The 13,791-nt window shown below is 51.1% G+C and overlaps 1 protein-coding gene across 1 annotated transcript; it reads right to left on the bottom strand.

The window, feature by feature from the left end:
• Nucleotides 1–240: 240 nt before the first annotated feature.
• On the bottom strand, nucleotides 241–12,060 carry AMBP (alpha-1-microglobulin/bikunin precursor; the record flags this gene model as incomplete). The annotated part of the gene is made up of 10 exons (XM_080709421.1): nucleotides 241–272; nucleotides 813–986; nucleotides 1,241–1,408; nucleotides 3,187–3,268; nucleotides 6,923–6,969; nucleotides 7,662–7,763; nucleotides 8,214–8,330; nucleotides 9,100–9,176; nucleotides 10,777–10,919; nucleotides 11,944–12,060. The coding sequence occupies 10 exons, from the start codon at nucleotides 12,058–12,060 to the stop codon at nucleotides 241–243; spliced, it is 1,059 nt and encodes a 352-aa protein (XP_080565547.1).
• Between the last annotated feature and the right edge of the window lie 1,731 nt (nucleotides 12,061–13,791).

Below are 13,791 nucleotides of genomic sequence, written 5' to 3'. Positions count from 1 at the left end.
AACAACCCAGCACACACTGTCATGGAGTAACAGACTGTCCGTTCTTTGCATGGCCGATTTCATGTACTGAGAGTGGTTCTATTACACTTCCAACCCCGGCTTTGTCTTCCCTTCCACCATCCCCGACCTTCTAGACTTAGGATGATAATGAAGTCAGGACACAGAATCCCAGCAATGTATAATTTGTTTTATTTGGACCCAGGACACTAGACACTCTAGCTTGCAGAGTGGCCACCGCTATCAGTTGGAGAGTCGCAGCAGCTCCTCGTCCCCTGTGGACACAGAAGTTTCAGAGAGGGGCTGTCGGGATGTGCAGGGGAAGGAGAACTTCTTGGAGGAGGGACAGCCAAAGGGCATTCTTAGAGCGACCGGATTTTTTGCCTCATCTGCTTTGCCTCACGTGCCTTTTTTTTCCCCCCAGTGGGAAAATTAAAGCACAGAAACCATCCATGGACGCACTTCCCCTCTCATCATTATTGGTGGTGGCTGCCAATACTGTGCTGGGTACCACGAAGTCTGGGAGGTCGGTATTTTGTCCCATTTTACAAGGAAGAAAATCAAAGCCCAAGCTGCCCCACGTGGCGGCCTGAGTGTGGTCACACCAGACTGGAAGCTCAGCTCTGCCCGGCTTCCCAGGCTGCAGGCTCTGCCGGGGGGCTTGCTGGGGTGACTGCCCTGGCCTCGGCTCATCTTACAGATAGAAACCAAGGCCTGCGGAGCAGTCCACTCACCAGGAATTCAGCTCTCCAGAACCCACCACCTACCAGGGCTCTCCCGCCTGGCCCCACCTGGCACTCCCCTGGCCCTCCTACCATCACCGGGGACACCGCAGTACTCTTTGCACTCCTTCTCCGAGTAGAACTTGTTGCCGTTGCCTTGGCAACCCCCATAGGTGAAGAGGACGCACTTCCCCTGGACGGCATCAAAGGCCCAGAGCTCCATGAAGCCTCGGCAAGGGCCGGTGACTATGGGGAGATTGCAGGCCGCTGCGTGGTGGAGGGGCACAGAGCATTAGCAATCCTGTGACTGCCCACTGGACTGCACAGGGCTTCTGGCCCAGGGGCAACTGCTCATCTAGAGCATGTGGTCCTTCTCCAGAAACACAGACATGACTGGTCTAGGACCGCCCATGTCCAAATCTGTGCCCGTGACTGCAGGAAACTTGCCCCGCAACTCCACCCTTGGATACCCTCCCTCGGCCTTTGGCTACTGGGGGCACAGAGGCGGGGACCGTGCTCACCCACAGTGCGGCATGTCTGCAGGCACTCCTTCTCGGAGACGAAGTTATTACCGTTGCCCAAGCAGCCGCCATATTGGAAGGTCTCACAGGCCATGGAGGAGCCGTTGTAGAAATACCTCTGGACCAGCCCCAGGCAGGGACCTGCTGAGTGCTCCAGCTGGCAGGAATCTGGGGAAGGACAGAAGAGCAGCACTTACTGAGTGCTTGCTGTATACTCCTTACCAGGCTGGGTGCTTAATATGCATCATCTCCGTTAACTTTCACCTCTCTATTAAGAGGAAGGATTATCAGCTGTGTGTGTGTGTGTGTGTGTGTGTGTGTGTGTGTGTGTGTGTGTGTGTTACTAGAGATTAAACCCAGGGTCATTTTATCTCTGAGTTATACCCCAGCCCTATTTTATGCTTTATTTCAGAATGCCCCCCCTCTGTGTGTGTATTACTAGACATTAAACCCAGGGTCATTTATCTCTGAGTTATACCCCAGCCCTATTTTATTTTATGCTTTATTTCAGCTCGCTCTCTCTCTCTCTCTCTCTCTCTCTCTCTCTCTCTCTCTCTGTGTGTGTGTGTGTGTGTGTGTGTGTGTGTGTGTGTGTGTGTGTGTATTACTAGAAATTAAACCCAGGGGCATTTTATCTCTGAGTTATACCTCTAGCCCTATTTTATGTTTTATTTGAAATAGAATCTCCACTAAGTTGTGGAAGCCTCACTAAGTAGCTGAGGCTGGCAACCCTCCTGTCTCAGCCTCCCAAGTACTGAGATTACCAGCGTGCACCACCACTCTCCACTCAACTCACTTTATAGATGAGGAAACTGACTCTTAGAGAGGTGAAGTGACTTGCCCAGGGTCACAGAGAGCCGAGATCCAAAACCAAAGCTTAACAAACTGCAAGCTGGGTAGTTAGCAACGAATCACAGACCCACTGCCTCCCTATTGGCCGCATCTGCCCAGGCACTCTGCAGTAATAGTAGTTGATGATACATTCCCCAGCCCCCAGACTGGTCAGTTGGACATTCACTGAGGTACCACCCCCTTGCCTTTGATTGTATTGTCCTCTGCTCTTTGAATGCCTTCCATCAAACCCTACCTGGATGCCTGGTCATAGCATAAATTCCTCTTGGTCCAGGAAATCTCCTTGACTTCTCCATCCCTATATCCTCTGAGTTCCTTCAGCCCTTTGCTGACTCTCTCTTTTGTATCCTTCATCTTCTTTTTTTTTTTTTAATTTTTTGCAGTACTAGGGATGGAACCCAGGGGCATTCTACCTCTGAACTACACCCCCCAGCCCTATTTTTTATTCTTCATTTTGAAACAGGGTCTCACTGAGTTGCAAAAGGCCTCACTAAGTGGCTGAGGCTGGCTTCAAACCTGCATGATCCTCCTGTCTCAGCCTCCCAAATGCTGGGGTTACAAGCATGTGCCACCACGCCTGGCTTTTTCATTTTCTTCTTTGGATGCCTTTTCACTACACCAGAAGGTCCAAGAAGACAAGGCTGGTTTGTCCCTGTGACCCCAGTGCCCAGCATAAGGCCCAGCGTGGAGCAGGTCTCATATTTGCCAAGTGAGTTGGACACTGGGCCATCTGTGAACACTGTCAACTACACAAAGCATCTTTATGTCCTTCCCTTCTTCCTCCTGCAAAAGCCCAGCAGGCTGTTATTCCATAGAATAGATGAAGAAACCAAGACTCGGTAGTCACACAGTGACACAGAGCAAGAACCCACGTCTCACTGTGGAGCTGAGGGCCCTAAGCTCAGCACCATGCCTTCAGCTCCTCTCCCCCCCAGCCCTGGTACAGTACAGGAAATTTCATTTGCCTTTCGTCAACCCAGCCCTTGACTCTCTAGCAGAGGGACTCCACAGTGACCAGGCAGCCAGGGTGAGCCAGCGTAGGCCCTCTCCTCCCGAGCGTGAGGGAAGCAGGTGAAGCCACAGGTGCGCATTACCTTCCTTACTGTTGAAGTCAAACCCTAGTTGCCCAGCCCCGGAGCCTTCATCCACTTGGGGTAGCACAGCTCGCCGAGGTCTCTGGGGAGAAGAAAAGAAGCCGTCAGCAACTGTGCCACTATTGCTCACCTCTGCCCCAGAATACATAAACAAGGATTTGTTTTGGGAATGGAGGTATAGATAGAAGCATGGCTCTGAAACTGGTCAATGGACTGTTTTCCCAAGAGCATCAGTCTGAATTCCAGAGCATCACAGGGTAGATTTCTGTCCTGAGATGAAAAATCAGAACCATGAGGTATATCAACACCTCCAGCTCCAACTTCTAGCTGAATGCCTAAAGGAATGTAATAGTGGAAAAGAATCTATCCCAGAGCTGGAAACCAGGGAAGGGCAGCATTCCCATGCTGGGAACGTGAAGGTAGTTTTGCACGGTGGAGTGTGGGTCTGGCTGATTTGCTGGAGAAGCTGGCCAAATCAGCCTTAGCTGTTTGCAAAGGAATCATCTCAAGAGTGAGAAGGGAGCCCGAGGCTGACCCTAAGACTCCTGGCTGCAGGGGTGTGACCAGCAGAGCAGAGCAGAGCAGGCTGCCAAAGATGTCAAGAGGTCCCTGAGTGTGGAGTGCACAGAGGCAGGATCCCAAAGCAATTAGACTACGTAAATGGTAGTTATAGTGTGCTGTTTAGGGTAATAACAAGGGAAAAAATTCTACATATTTAGTACAGATGCAAATTTTTTCCAATATTTTCCCTCCATGTTTAGGTGAATCTACTGATTCAGAACCCAAGCACAGAGGTTCAGCTGTACTAACTGATGTCGATGGAGTTAATTATATTTAGTTGTTTCCTATTTGTTTCATTTGTTCTTTGTGGCTTTCTCTCTTTTATCCTCTTTTGACTCAAGTAGTTTTTTTGTTTGTTTGTTTGTTTGTTTGTTTGTTTTTGTGGTACTGGGGTTCCTGGAAGCCCTTCTACCTCCGGGCTACACTCCCAGACCTATATTTACTTTTTTTTTTTTTTTTTTTTTGGAAACAGGGTCTCCTAAGCCAGCGTGCATGGCTGGCTTCGAACCTGCGCAATCCTCCTGTCTCTACCTCCCAAGCACAGGGATTACAAGCGTGCGCCACCACGCCTGGCCGTTTGTTTGTTTTTTTTATTGCAGTGCTGGGGATTGAACCCAGGGACATTCTGCCTCCAAGCTACACTCTCAGCTCTGTTTTTTATTCTTTATTTTTGAAACAGGATCTCACTAAGTTGCAGAGGACCTCACTAAGTAGCTGAGGCTGGCCATGAACTTGCGGTCCCCCTCTCTCAGCCTCCCATATACTGGGATTACAAGCCTGTGCCACCATGCCCAGCTTGACTCAAGTAGTTTCAATTCATTTTTCTTTCCTATTAACTTCTTAATTTAACTCGTTTTTTTTGTTGTTGTTGTTTTTGTTTTTTGCGGTACTGGGGTTCCTGGAAGCCCTTCTACCTCCGGGCTACACTCCCAGACCTATTTTATATTTTTATTTGGAAACAGGGTCTCTTAAGCCAGCGAGGCTGGCTCCGAACCTGCGCGATCCTCCTGTCTCCGCCTCCCAATCGCGGGGATTACAAGCGTGCGCCACCACGCCCGGCCCTTAACTCGTTTATTTTTAAAACAATCACCTTAAAGATTTCCCTATACATCTCTAACCTATTACAGTCTACCTTAAGTTAGTGCTTTTATCATTTCTCCAACAATTGAAGAGCCAGTTATACAACTGATCCCATTGCCCCTCCTTTTATTATTGTCTTGCAGATTATTTCTCTCTGTATAATGATGGCAACAGGGCATTAGAATTTATTTCAAGCAGTGTCAATTGTTTTTTTTTTCTGCTCCTTATTTCTTCCTATAGCTCCATGCTTCTATATATGATTATTTTCAATCAACATATTGAAAAATCTTCCTTCAGTATCTCTCTCTCTCTCTCTCTCTCTCTCTCTCTCTCTCTCTCTCTCTCTCTCTCTGTGGTACTGGGAGCATTCTACCTCCAAGCTACTATACCCCCAACCCTTTTATTTTTTATTTTTTATTTTATTATTATTTTTTTTTTTGGTGGTACTGGGGTTCCTGGAAGCCCTTCTACCTCCGGGCTACACTCCCAGACCTACTTTTACATTTTTATTTGGAAACAGGGTCTCCTAAGCCAACGCGCGCGGCTGGCTTCGAACCTGCGTGATCCTCCTGTCTCTGCCTCCCAAGCGCGGGGATTACAAGCGTGCGCCACCACGCCCGGCTTATTTTTTATTTTGAAACAGGGCCTCACTGAGTTGCTGAAGCTGGCCTAGAACCTATGATTCTGCGGTTTTAGCCTCCCCAGCACTGGGATTAGAGGCATCCACCATCATGCCTGGCTTTAAACAAATATTCTTTAAAGTTATAAATAGCAATGCCAACAAATTAAATTTCCTTTCATAACTTTGACTTCCCTTTAAGACCTACATCTCTTGTGGTGTTAAATATTTATTTGAAGTTCAAGAAGTCCACTTCAGTTGTTTTTAAATTTCACTAAAATCACAATGAATGCTTTTAAAGATTAAAGAAAACATCTGTAACATAACCCCATTTTACAACAGATTATGTCCTGCCTGATTATGTCCGTCCTTCCTTCTGTCAAGATTCCCAGATCACTGTGAGTGCTGGTGGCTTGGGGGCAGTGGGAATAAAAAATGTTTATTTATATTGACACTTTTCTGTATGGTTTTAATTCTTTATAATGAGCATATATTAGTTTTGTAAGATCAGTGGTAATTTTCTTACAAATAGAGGGGCAAATAAAACAGTATGTTAGTAGTGCTGATTCTGTGTAGAATTAGGGACATTTTGGTTTCACTTTTTACTTTTCACAGTTTCAATTTCCAAGAATATGTTTCTAAATAAAAATATCACACACACACACACACACACACACACACACACACACTCAAACACGTGCATCTTGGTGGGATAATCTAGGATCTATTACTTTTTTTTTTTTTTTTTTGGTGATCCTGGGGATGGAACCCAGAGGCTTTCTACCTCCGGGCTATACTCCCAGACCTATTTTATATTTTATTTGGAAACAGGGTCTCACTAAGTTGCTGAGAGCCTCACTAAGTAGCTGAGGCTGGCTTCAAACCTGCGCGATCCTCCTGTCTCAGCCTTCCAAGTGCAGGGATTACAAGCGTGCGCCACCACGCCCAGCTAGGATCTATAACTTCTTCATAGGGAAAACAAGAATGAAGAAATCTTAATCAATACAGAAAGAGGCAGGAGAATAAGAGGGAGGAGGGCAGGCTCCGAAGCTGTGTGGAAGAGGAGTCGCTCTGAGAGCTGCTTGATCTCAGGTGCTGAGGGAAACCCATCGGCTCTGTTTTCATGTACTGAGTATCACTATTCATTACTGAATCTTGTGATTTCCTTATTGAATTTTTTTTTACCTCTTTAGGCCCTATGTTAAGAGCTCTTCTAACATGTCACTGAGTTCCAGCACAGCCCTGGAAGGTGAGCATGATTACCCCATTTCACAGTTGAGACAGATGAAGTCTAAAAGGACGGCAAGGAGTACAAGTAGCCAAAGCAAGATGGCCCCGGTGTGTGTGACCTCAAGATTCATGCCCCCCTCAGCCCCTCGGCGACATGCCCTCTCCGCGGCAGCGCCCCAGCAAGGCCAGCCACAGCCGGGTGTGCGGGGTGCCCGAGGAGGAGGAGGTACTCACCGGTAGCGTCACCGGGAGCGGCGTGGTCTTTGGTTCCTGCTCCCCAGGGATACATTCCCCTAGGTCAGAGAACGGGGAGAGGGAGGAGTAAGAGAACCAGGCTCGGGGTCACCCTGGACCCAGATTTCTTTTGTTGACTGGTGGGCATCGTGCTGGGACCCACCCGTCCTGTGCATTAGCCCCTTCCTCAATAGCGTTGCCCATTTTGATGGCTCAGGGTCATTTATCCAACCCACCCTGCCCTGCCAGTATCCTCAGATCAGCATCGGCAGTGAGCCCTGACGTTTATTGAGCATATCCTCTGCACAGCGCTTCAGCACCTAAGGGCTTGCTCTCACTAACTCCTCACACCAGCGTCCGGGGAGGCATAACTATCCCCATTTTACGAGAAAAACGAGGCTCTGAGAGGTTGACCAGCCAGAAGCCATATAACAAATCTGAACACAGGTGCTCCAAGTCGGGAGCCAGGCTCTTAACCCCAGCACTCTGCTGCCTCCTGAGAGGCTCCTATGGAGTCTGGACACAGCATCCCAGAGATGCACGGCTGTGGGGTAAACATGGAATTGGTTCTACTGCTGGCCCTGCCAGTGTGCGATGTAGACCTGGGGCCAATGCAGTGGCTCTTTGATTCTCTGCAAAGAGGGAAGGGACTGTGGTCCCTGTTTGGGTTATAAGAAAGAGGCAGGGGCTAGGGATGGTCAGAAGGATAAAGAGGGGACAGGAATTCAAGGTGGGGTGGAGTGCCTTTTACCTCTGTCAGGCAATGTGTAGATGGAGTTCTCGGGGATGCCCACACCCAGCGCCACCTCCCTGAACTCCTGCAGGAGGCTGTCCCTCAGCTGTGGCTCTCGGCCTGCAGGAGGGAAGCAGAGGACACCCCAGGGCCACCAGGCCCAAGATGACTTTGCTCAGAGATTTCCACTTAGGGAAGTTTAAAAACCACCATTGACCCATTCACTCTCCGTGATGCATTCTGGGAAGCTAGGCTCCCAAAGAGGAGGAGGGCCCTCCCAGGCTCCCACGTCAGGAGGTCTCCTGTGTCTCCACACCAGGGTCTTTGCACTGCTCTCCCAAGGCCCTGGAAGCCCTGGAATTGACTTCAGAAGTCAAATGAAGAAGATTCTACCTCACAGGGGTGACTGAGCCCCATCTCCTCCAGGGAGAGTAAATACTTGCCCTTTCCCTGAACTGAAGTTTCATCAGAAGGAAAAGGCCCTTCTCCCTGCTCTTCCCCACTCATTCTCCACACACCCATCTCCTCCCATCCCCTGCTCCAATGGGCTCCTCCCATAGAGGTCTTTACCATAGAGCTTAGCGGTCATGGTGGGTCCGTGGTGACGGCTCAGTTTTTTGGTCAGAAAAATGGCGTACTCATCATAGTTGGTGTGGACCACATAGGACTCCATGGTTATGTTCCATTCTGCATAGGAGATGCAAGTACCCCAAAGGGAGCCGAGGTCAGCGGGCACTCCGACCTGGCGGTCCATGGCCCGCTCATGCCTACGTCACATCTTCATCCATGGATCCAGCCACCCGTCCCTCTGTGCATTCACTATCAATCCATCCTCCGCCAGGCTCTAGCCACCCATTAGTCTCCTCCACGTATCCATCTTAATTCACCCACCATCACTCCATCCTCTCTAAATTCATCCTTCCTTCCTTCCTTCCTTCCTTCCTTCCTTCCTTCCTTCCTTCCATGACTCCATTAACTTACTAGATAACTGATAAACTCACACATCTGCTATCTATGTATACATTCACTTACCATTGTTTCTTCACTTAGTCATATATTTATCCCTCCCTCCATCCATCTGTCCAAATATTCACATATTAAGTGCTCCCTAGCATGAACACAGTCAATAAACATTTGCTGAATTAATGAATAAATTCATGCCCCAAATCCCTCTGTCACTTAGTACCGGGCACAAGACCTGTAGACTAATGAAATCCTGCTGTAGCCTCAGCACTCAGCAGCATCACCCTGCCCTGGACACATGCCTGAGAAGGGAGAGAAGAGGGAGAGGGGCAGGGGAGGAGGAGGAGGAGGAGGAGGAGGAGGAGGAGGAGGAGGAGGAAGGCTGGATGACATCTTAGTTAAATGAACGGAAAGCCACAGGCAGAGGGGAGACTGAGGCCATGAAGGTGTTTCTGAGCAGAGGAGAGGACGCTGGAGTCTCCTCCCCACTTACTGGCCTTGTGATAGAGGAACTTCCCAGCGGTTCCTGTCTTCTCATAAGCCCCAGAGGTCTCCTCGCAGACTCCTCTCCTGGAAATGACGGAACAAAAAGGAAGATGACTCCCAGTAGACACTCTGGGTCCTGACACCCTCCCTTCCCAACGGGCTCTTTCCAAAGGTCCTGATTTTCTTTTCTTTTTTTCTTTTTCTTTTCTTTTTTTTTTTTTTGTGGTACTGGGGTTTCTGGAAACCCTTCTACCTCCGGGCTACACTCCCAGACCTATTTTTTATATTTTTATTTGGAAACAGGGTCTCTTAAGCCAGCGAGCCTGGCTATGAACCTGGGCGATCCTCCTGTCTCTGCCTCCCAAGCACAGGGATTACAAGTGTGCGCCACCACGCCCGGCGTCCTGATTTTCTTTTCAATTGGAAATTACAATTTCTAAACATCTTGTTTAATGCTCACACTTTACATATGAGGGAACAGAGGGATGAGAACAAAGGGAGGAGCCTAGGCCATCTTCTTGGCAAAGCCAGCACTAAAACCACTGTCTCTAATCAAATCTGTACATCACACTGATGCCTAAGGAATCGAGCGGTGAATTAATTATAATTCTTTCATTATCCCAAGTGTCTCCTGCCCCGTTTTCCCGTCTGTACAATGAGGATGGTACAATTTCAGCCTCACATGGTTGCTGTGCAGCTCAAATGAGTAACATGTAGAAAGAGGTTAGGGTAAGTACCGCATGCATAATAGCCATCGTTGTTACAACGGTGACTATTCACCCAGCACATTTACTGGGCGGCGCACCTGTGCCAAACACCCAGCTACATGCTGGGAATACAGAGGGCAAGACTGACCCGACCTCTCCTGGGCTTATGGTAGTGTGGCCCAGGCAGGCCAGCAGAGCCAGATGCAACTCATGGAATCAGTGCCAAGGGCTGGGGTTGAGGATGTTCCAAGCGCTCAGAGGAGGGCTCTAACCCTGAGAGTCAGGAAGTGGAACCAGGGTCCTGAGCACTCGTAGGAATTAGCCCAGGCAGGTGGGGAGAGGTGCTCCCAGTAGAAGGAACAGCACGTGCAAAGGCTCAGAGTAGCCCGATGGTGAAGGGTTCCAGGAACTGAGTACATCGGAAAGCAGGGGGCAGGGAGTGGAGAGTGCTGGAGACGCCCAAAAGTTTCAATCTCATTCCCAAGAGCAATGAGGAGCCACAGAAGGGTCTTATGCTGTTGCGAGTTTCTGAAGGTCTTTCCAGTTGCTGAGTGAAGGACAGGCTAGACAGAAGAACTGAAATTAGAGGTGGGGAGAAGAGTAGAGAGGTTGCTGTAGACAGCCCAGGAAGAGGGCTGAGGGCTTGGGCCGGGCTGGTGGCAGCAGGGAGGGGAGCCCGGAGCACGGGGTGGGGCTTAGGAGAATGGATGGGGCTTGAGGCTGGACTGCTGGCTGGTGGTGAAGAGAGAGGAGTCTGGAACTGCCTGCGACCAGGCTCCCAAGGCAAGTCCCTGGGGTCAGCAGTGTCCTTCCTGAGCTAAGGGACTCACAAAACTGGCGGTGCTGGGGTCCTGGCGCTGAGTGTAGTTAGCACCTGAAGAGGGGCCTTCCCAGAAGAGGGCAGAGGGGCGGCGTTCAGAGGCAAGGTCCTGGCTGTGAGTTTCTGGGACAAAAGGGAGTGTTGTGCCCCCACTCACCGCCAGTGGGTGCTGGTCATGCTGATCTCGGCCTCCGAGGCCCCCTCTCCCAGCACCAGGGTGCTCACGCTCATCTTGTCCTTGATCCTCCTCAGCCACGGGCAGGTGGAGCCGATGGCCACATTGAACCACTTCCCGTACATCTAGGAGGCAGCCACAGGCCCAAGGGCCGGGTTGCTCCCCGCCCTCCTCTCAGGGACCAGCCCTTAAGAGATGAGGCCCACGGCTGACAGCGCCAGCAAAGTGGGGAAGGAGGGGTGCAGAGGGAGCCCCGGCTGCTCCACAGAGGCCCTCTTCCACCGCCCGACGGGGCGGCTCGCCAGCCACCGCTCCAGAGAGCCAGAGTCCTGTCCTCACTCCTCCAAAGAAAGGGTGCTTGCCACCTCGCGAAGTGGTTCAGGGCTCCGGGTCAGGAGGTGTCCTGGCCGAGCAACGGGCCCAACAGGGCCATGCAGGATGGGCCTGCTGGAGGAGCCCTTGCGTTCCCAGAATGGGTCAGCTGCAGACAGCTCTAGGATTGCACACACACATACACACATAAACACACTCACACACACACATCTAGACAGACACACACATGCACACACATGCATACTTACAGTGCCGTATCCTGCCCCCAGAACCAGGGGCCCAGGCCCCCTTCTCCCACCAGCCCCCAGTCAACCTCTGCCCTCCTTCTCTTCCCATAATCCTGCATGGCTGTCCCTAAAAGCTCATGGGCCCATGTCCATCCTGGTCCAGCCAAGGTTTCCGTCCACAGCCAGGGGTGTGAGGCGAGGACCTGGGATAGGCTAATGTGGACACTGCAGGGAGAGGCCAGTCCTCAAATAATGAAGGCCTGGGAGGGTGGTCCTGGAGCCATGCTGGCAGGAGAGAGCTTCTCTGGGAGCGTTCTCCCTGGCACCCAGGAGGACAGGGCAGAGCTTGAGGACATCCAGCTCATGGAATATCAGGTGGGACTCGAAACCCACAGAATGAATGGCAGACAGATAAGAGTTGAAGCTTCAAAGAGTCCCAGAGGCTAAAAGTGTCTGGGCAGGAGGAGCCCTCACCCTCAGGGACTGGCCACTGGAGTTCCAGATGGGGAGACCAGGACCCAGGGATGAGCCGGACTTTGCGCAGTGAGCCCCACCGCTGTGGCCACTTTGCCAGTAGGGCCAGCCTTACCCGGGCAACATCGAAGTTCTCCTGAGCTTGGATGTCATCAGGCAGGATCGGCGCAGGGCTGGCGCTCACTGCCAGGCAGGCAGCAAGCAGCAGAAAAAGGGCCCCGAGACCCTGCATGGCTCTGATCCACTCTCAGGCTCAGTCTGGGCACAAAGGGGCTGCCGTCTCCCTGCCAGGGAAACTGGGAATTGCAGTAGGGAAGGGGCCTGAGGCTTGGGTGACCTTGCTGTTTGCTCTGCTTGGCCAGGACCAATCACGGCCCTGAGGTCAGCTGCTATTGATCCCTGTCGCCTGGCCGGGTCGATCCCTGTAGCCAAGAGGCCGGGGTGGCCGTTCAGGAGGGATGTGGCCCAACACAGTAGGAGCCATGGTAGATGGGGGAAGAGGCAGAGCCTATTCTTCCTTCTGGGTCTTTCCCTGGACCTCACACCCAAGCCAGCTGTCCCAGCCTGGGTGGGCTCGTTCCTTCTATGAGAAAACTGAGGCCCACGGAGAGGAAGAGACTTGCCAGAGACCACAGGGGAATGGGTGGCAAAGCCGACTAGGACCCAGGCACCTGCCTCTGAAATGCTTCCTCTGACCCCCCGCTTCCCATAGTCCTTGCAACAGTAATAGAAACAATGATGGTGGTGATGTCGCATCCTTTCATGGCGCACCTACTGTGCGCTGGCGTGGTACTGGGCACGTTGGTACCAGGTCTCTGCATGTTCTACAGGATTGAATTTAACCCCACACCACCTGAGGAAGTAATTTTCCCCTTTTACAGATGGAATGCTTGAGTCTCCAAGAAGGGGAGTGACTGGCCAAGGCCCCCAGGGAGGTGGCGGGGTTGCTGGGAAGGGCAGCCTTTGGAAGTGGTCAAAAGCAAGCTGCAGGGAGCCAGGCGTGGTGGTGCACACCTGGAATTCCTGTACTTGGGAGGCTGAGACAGGAGGATCAAGGCCAGCCTCAGAAACATAGCAAGGCCCCATCAACTTAGTAAAGCCCTGTTTCTAAATAAAAAATAAAAAGGGTGTAGCTTGGAGGTAGAAAGCCCCTGGGTTCAATCCCCAGTACCCACCCCATAAAATCAAGCAAGGATGTGGGTGCCAGCCTTCCTCCTGTAGTATTCCTGCTGTGTGACCTGGGACAAGTGGCTGTACCTCTCAGTGCCTTCTTTCCTCATCCATTAACGAGGATAATGGCAGCTCCTAGGGTCCTATCATGGTGGTGACAACCAAAGGCTCACACTAGTAAAACACTAGCACAGTCCCTGGCACGCAGGTAGAGTGGAATCCACTTGTGGTGGGTGGAATCCTGTCCCCTCCCAAATCATATCCACCCAGAACTGCAAAGCGAGACTTCACTTGCAGAGGTGATTAGTTAAGATAATATTGGGCCGGGTGACAGTAGGTCCTGAATCAATGACCAGTGTCTTTATCAGAGAACAGAGAGGGAGACTCGGGGACAGAGACACACAGGGAAGATGGTGACGAGAGGGAGGCAGAGGAAGCGGCACTGTGGAGCCACCAAGGCGCTGGCAGCCGCCAGAAGCTGGAAAGGGTGGGGGATGTCTTCCCAGGGCCCCAGGGAGCCAGGCTCTGCTCACACCTGCATCCCAGCCTCCCACCCTGTGAGACAACACAGTTCTGTTGCTTTAAGCCACTGGGCTTGTGGTCCACTTACAGCAGTCTAGCAAACAAATACTGTAACCTCTAGATAGAAGTTTTTAAGTGGGAATTATTAGAATCCCAGATTTATTGGTCTCCAAAGCTCATACTGTAGCCCATGAGAACATGAGCTCTCTTAATGAGGTTTCCTTCTCCAGGGTTTAAAGCTACGGCCCTCCCCTCACCCTTGCCTTACTTC

Source organism: Muscardinus avellanarius (genome assembly GCF_963383645.1).
Source record: "Muscardinus avellanarius genome assembly, chromosome: 13".
In the NCBI taxonomy this organism is placed as follows: Eukaryota; Metazoa; Chordata; class Mammalia; order Rodentia; family Gliridae; genus Muscardinus; species Muscardinus avellanarius.
This window is presented reverse-complemented; position numbering and strand designations above follow the sequence as displayed.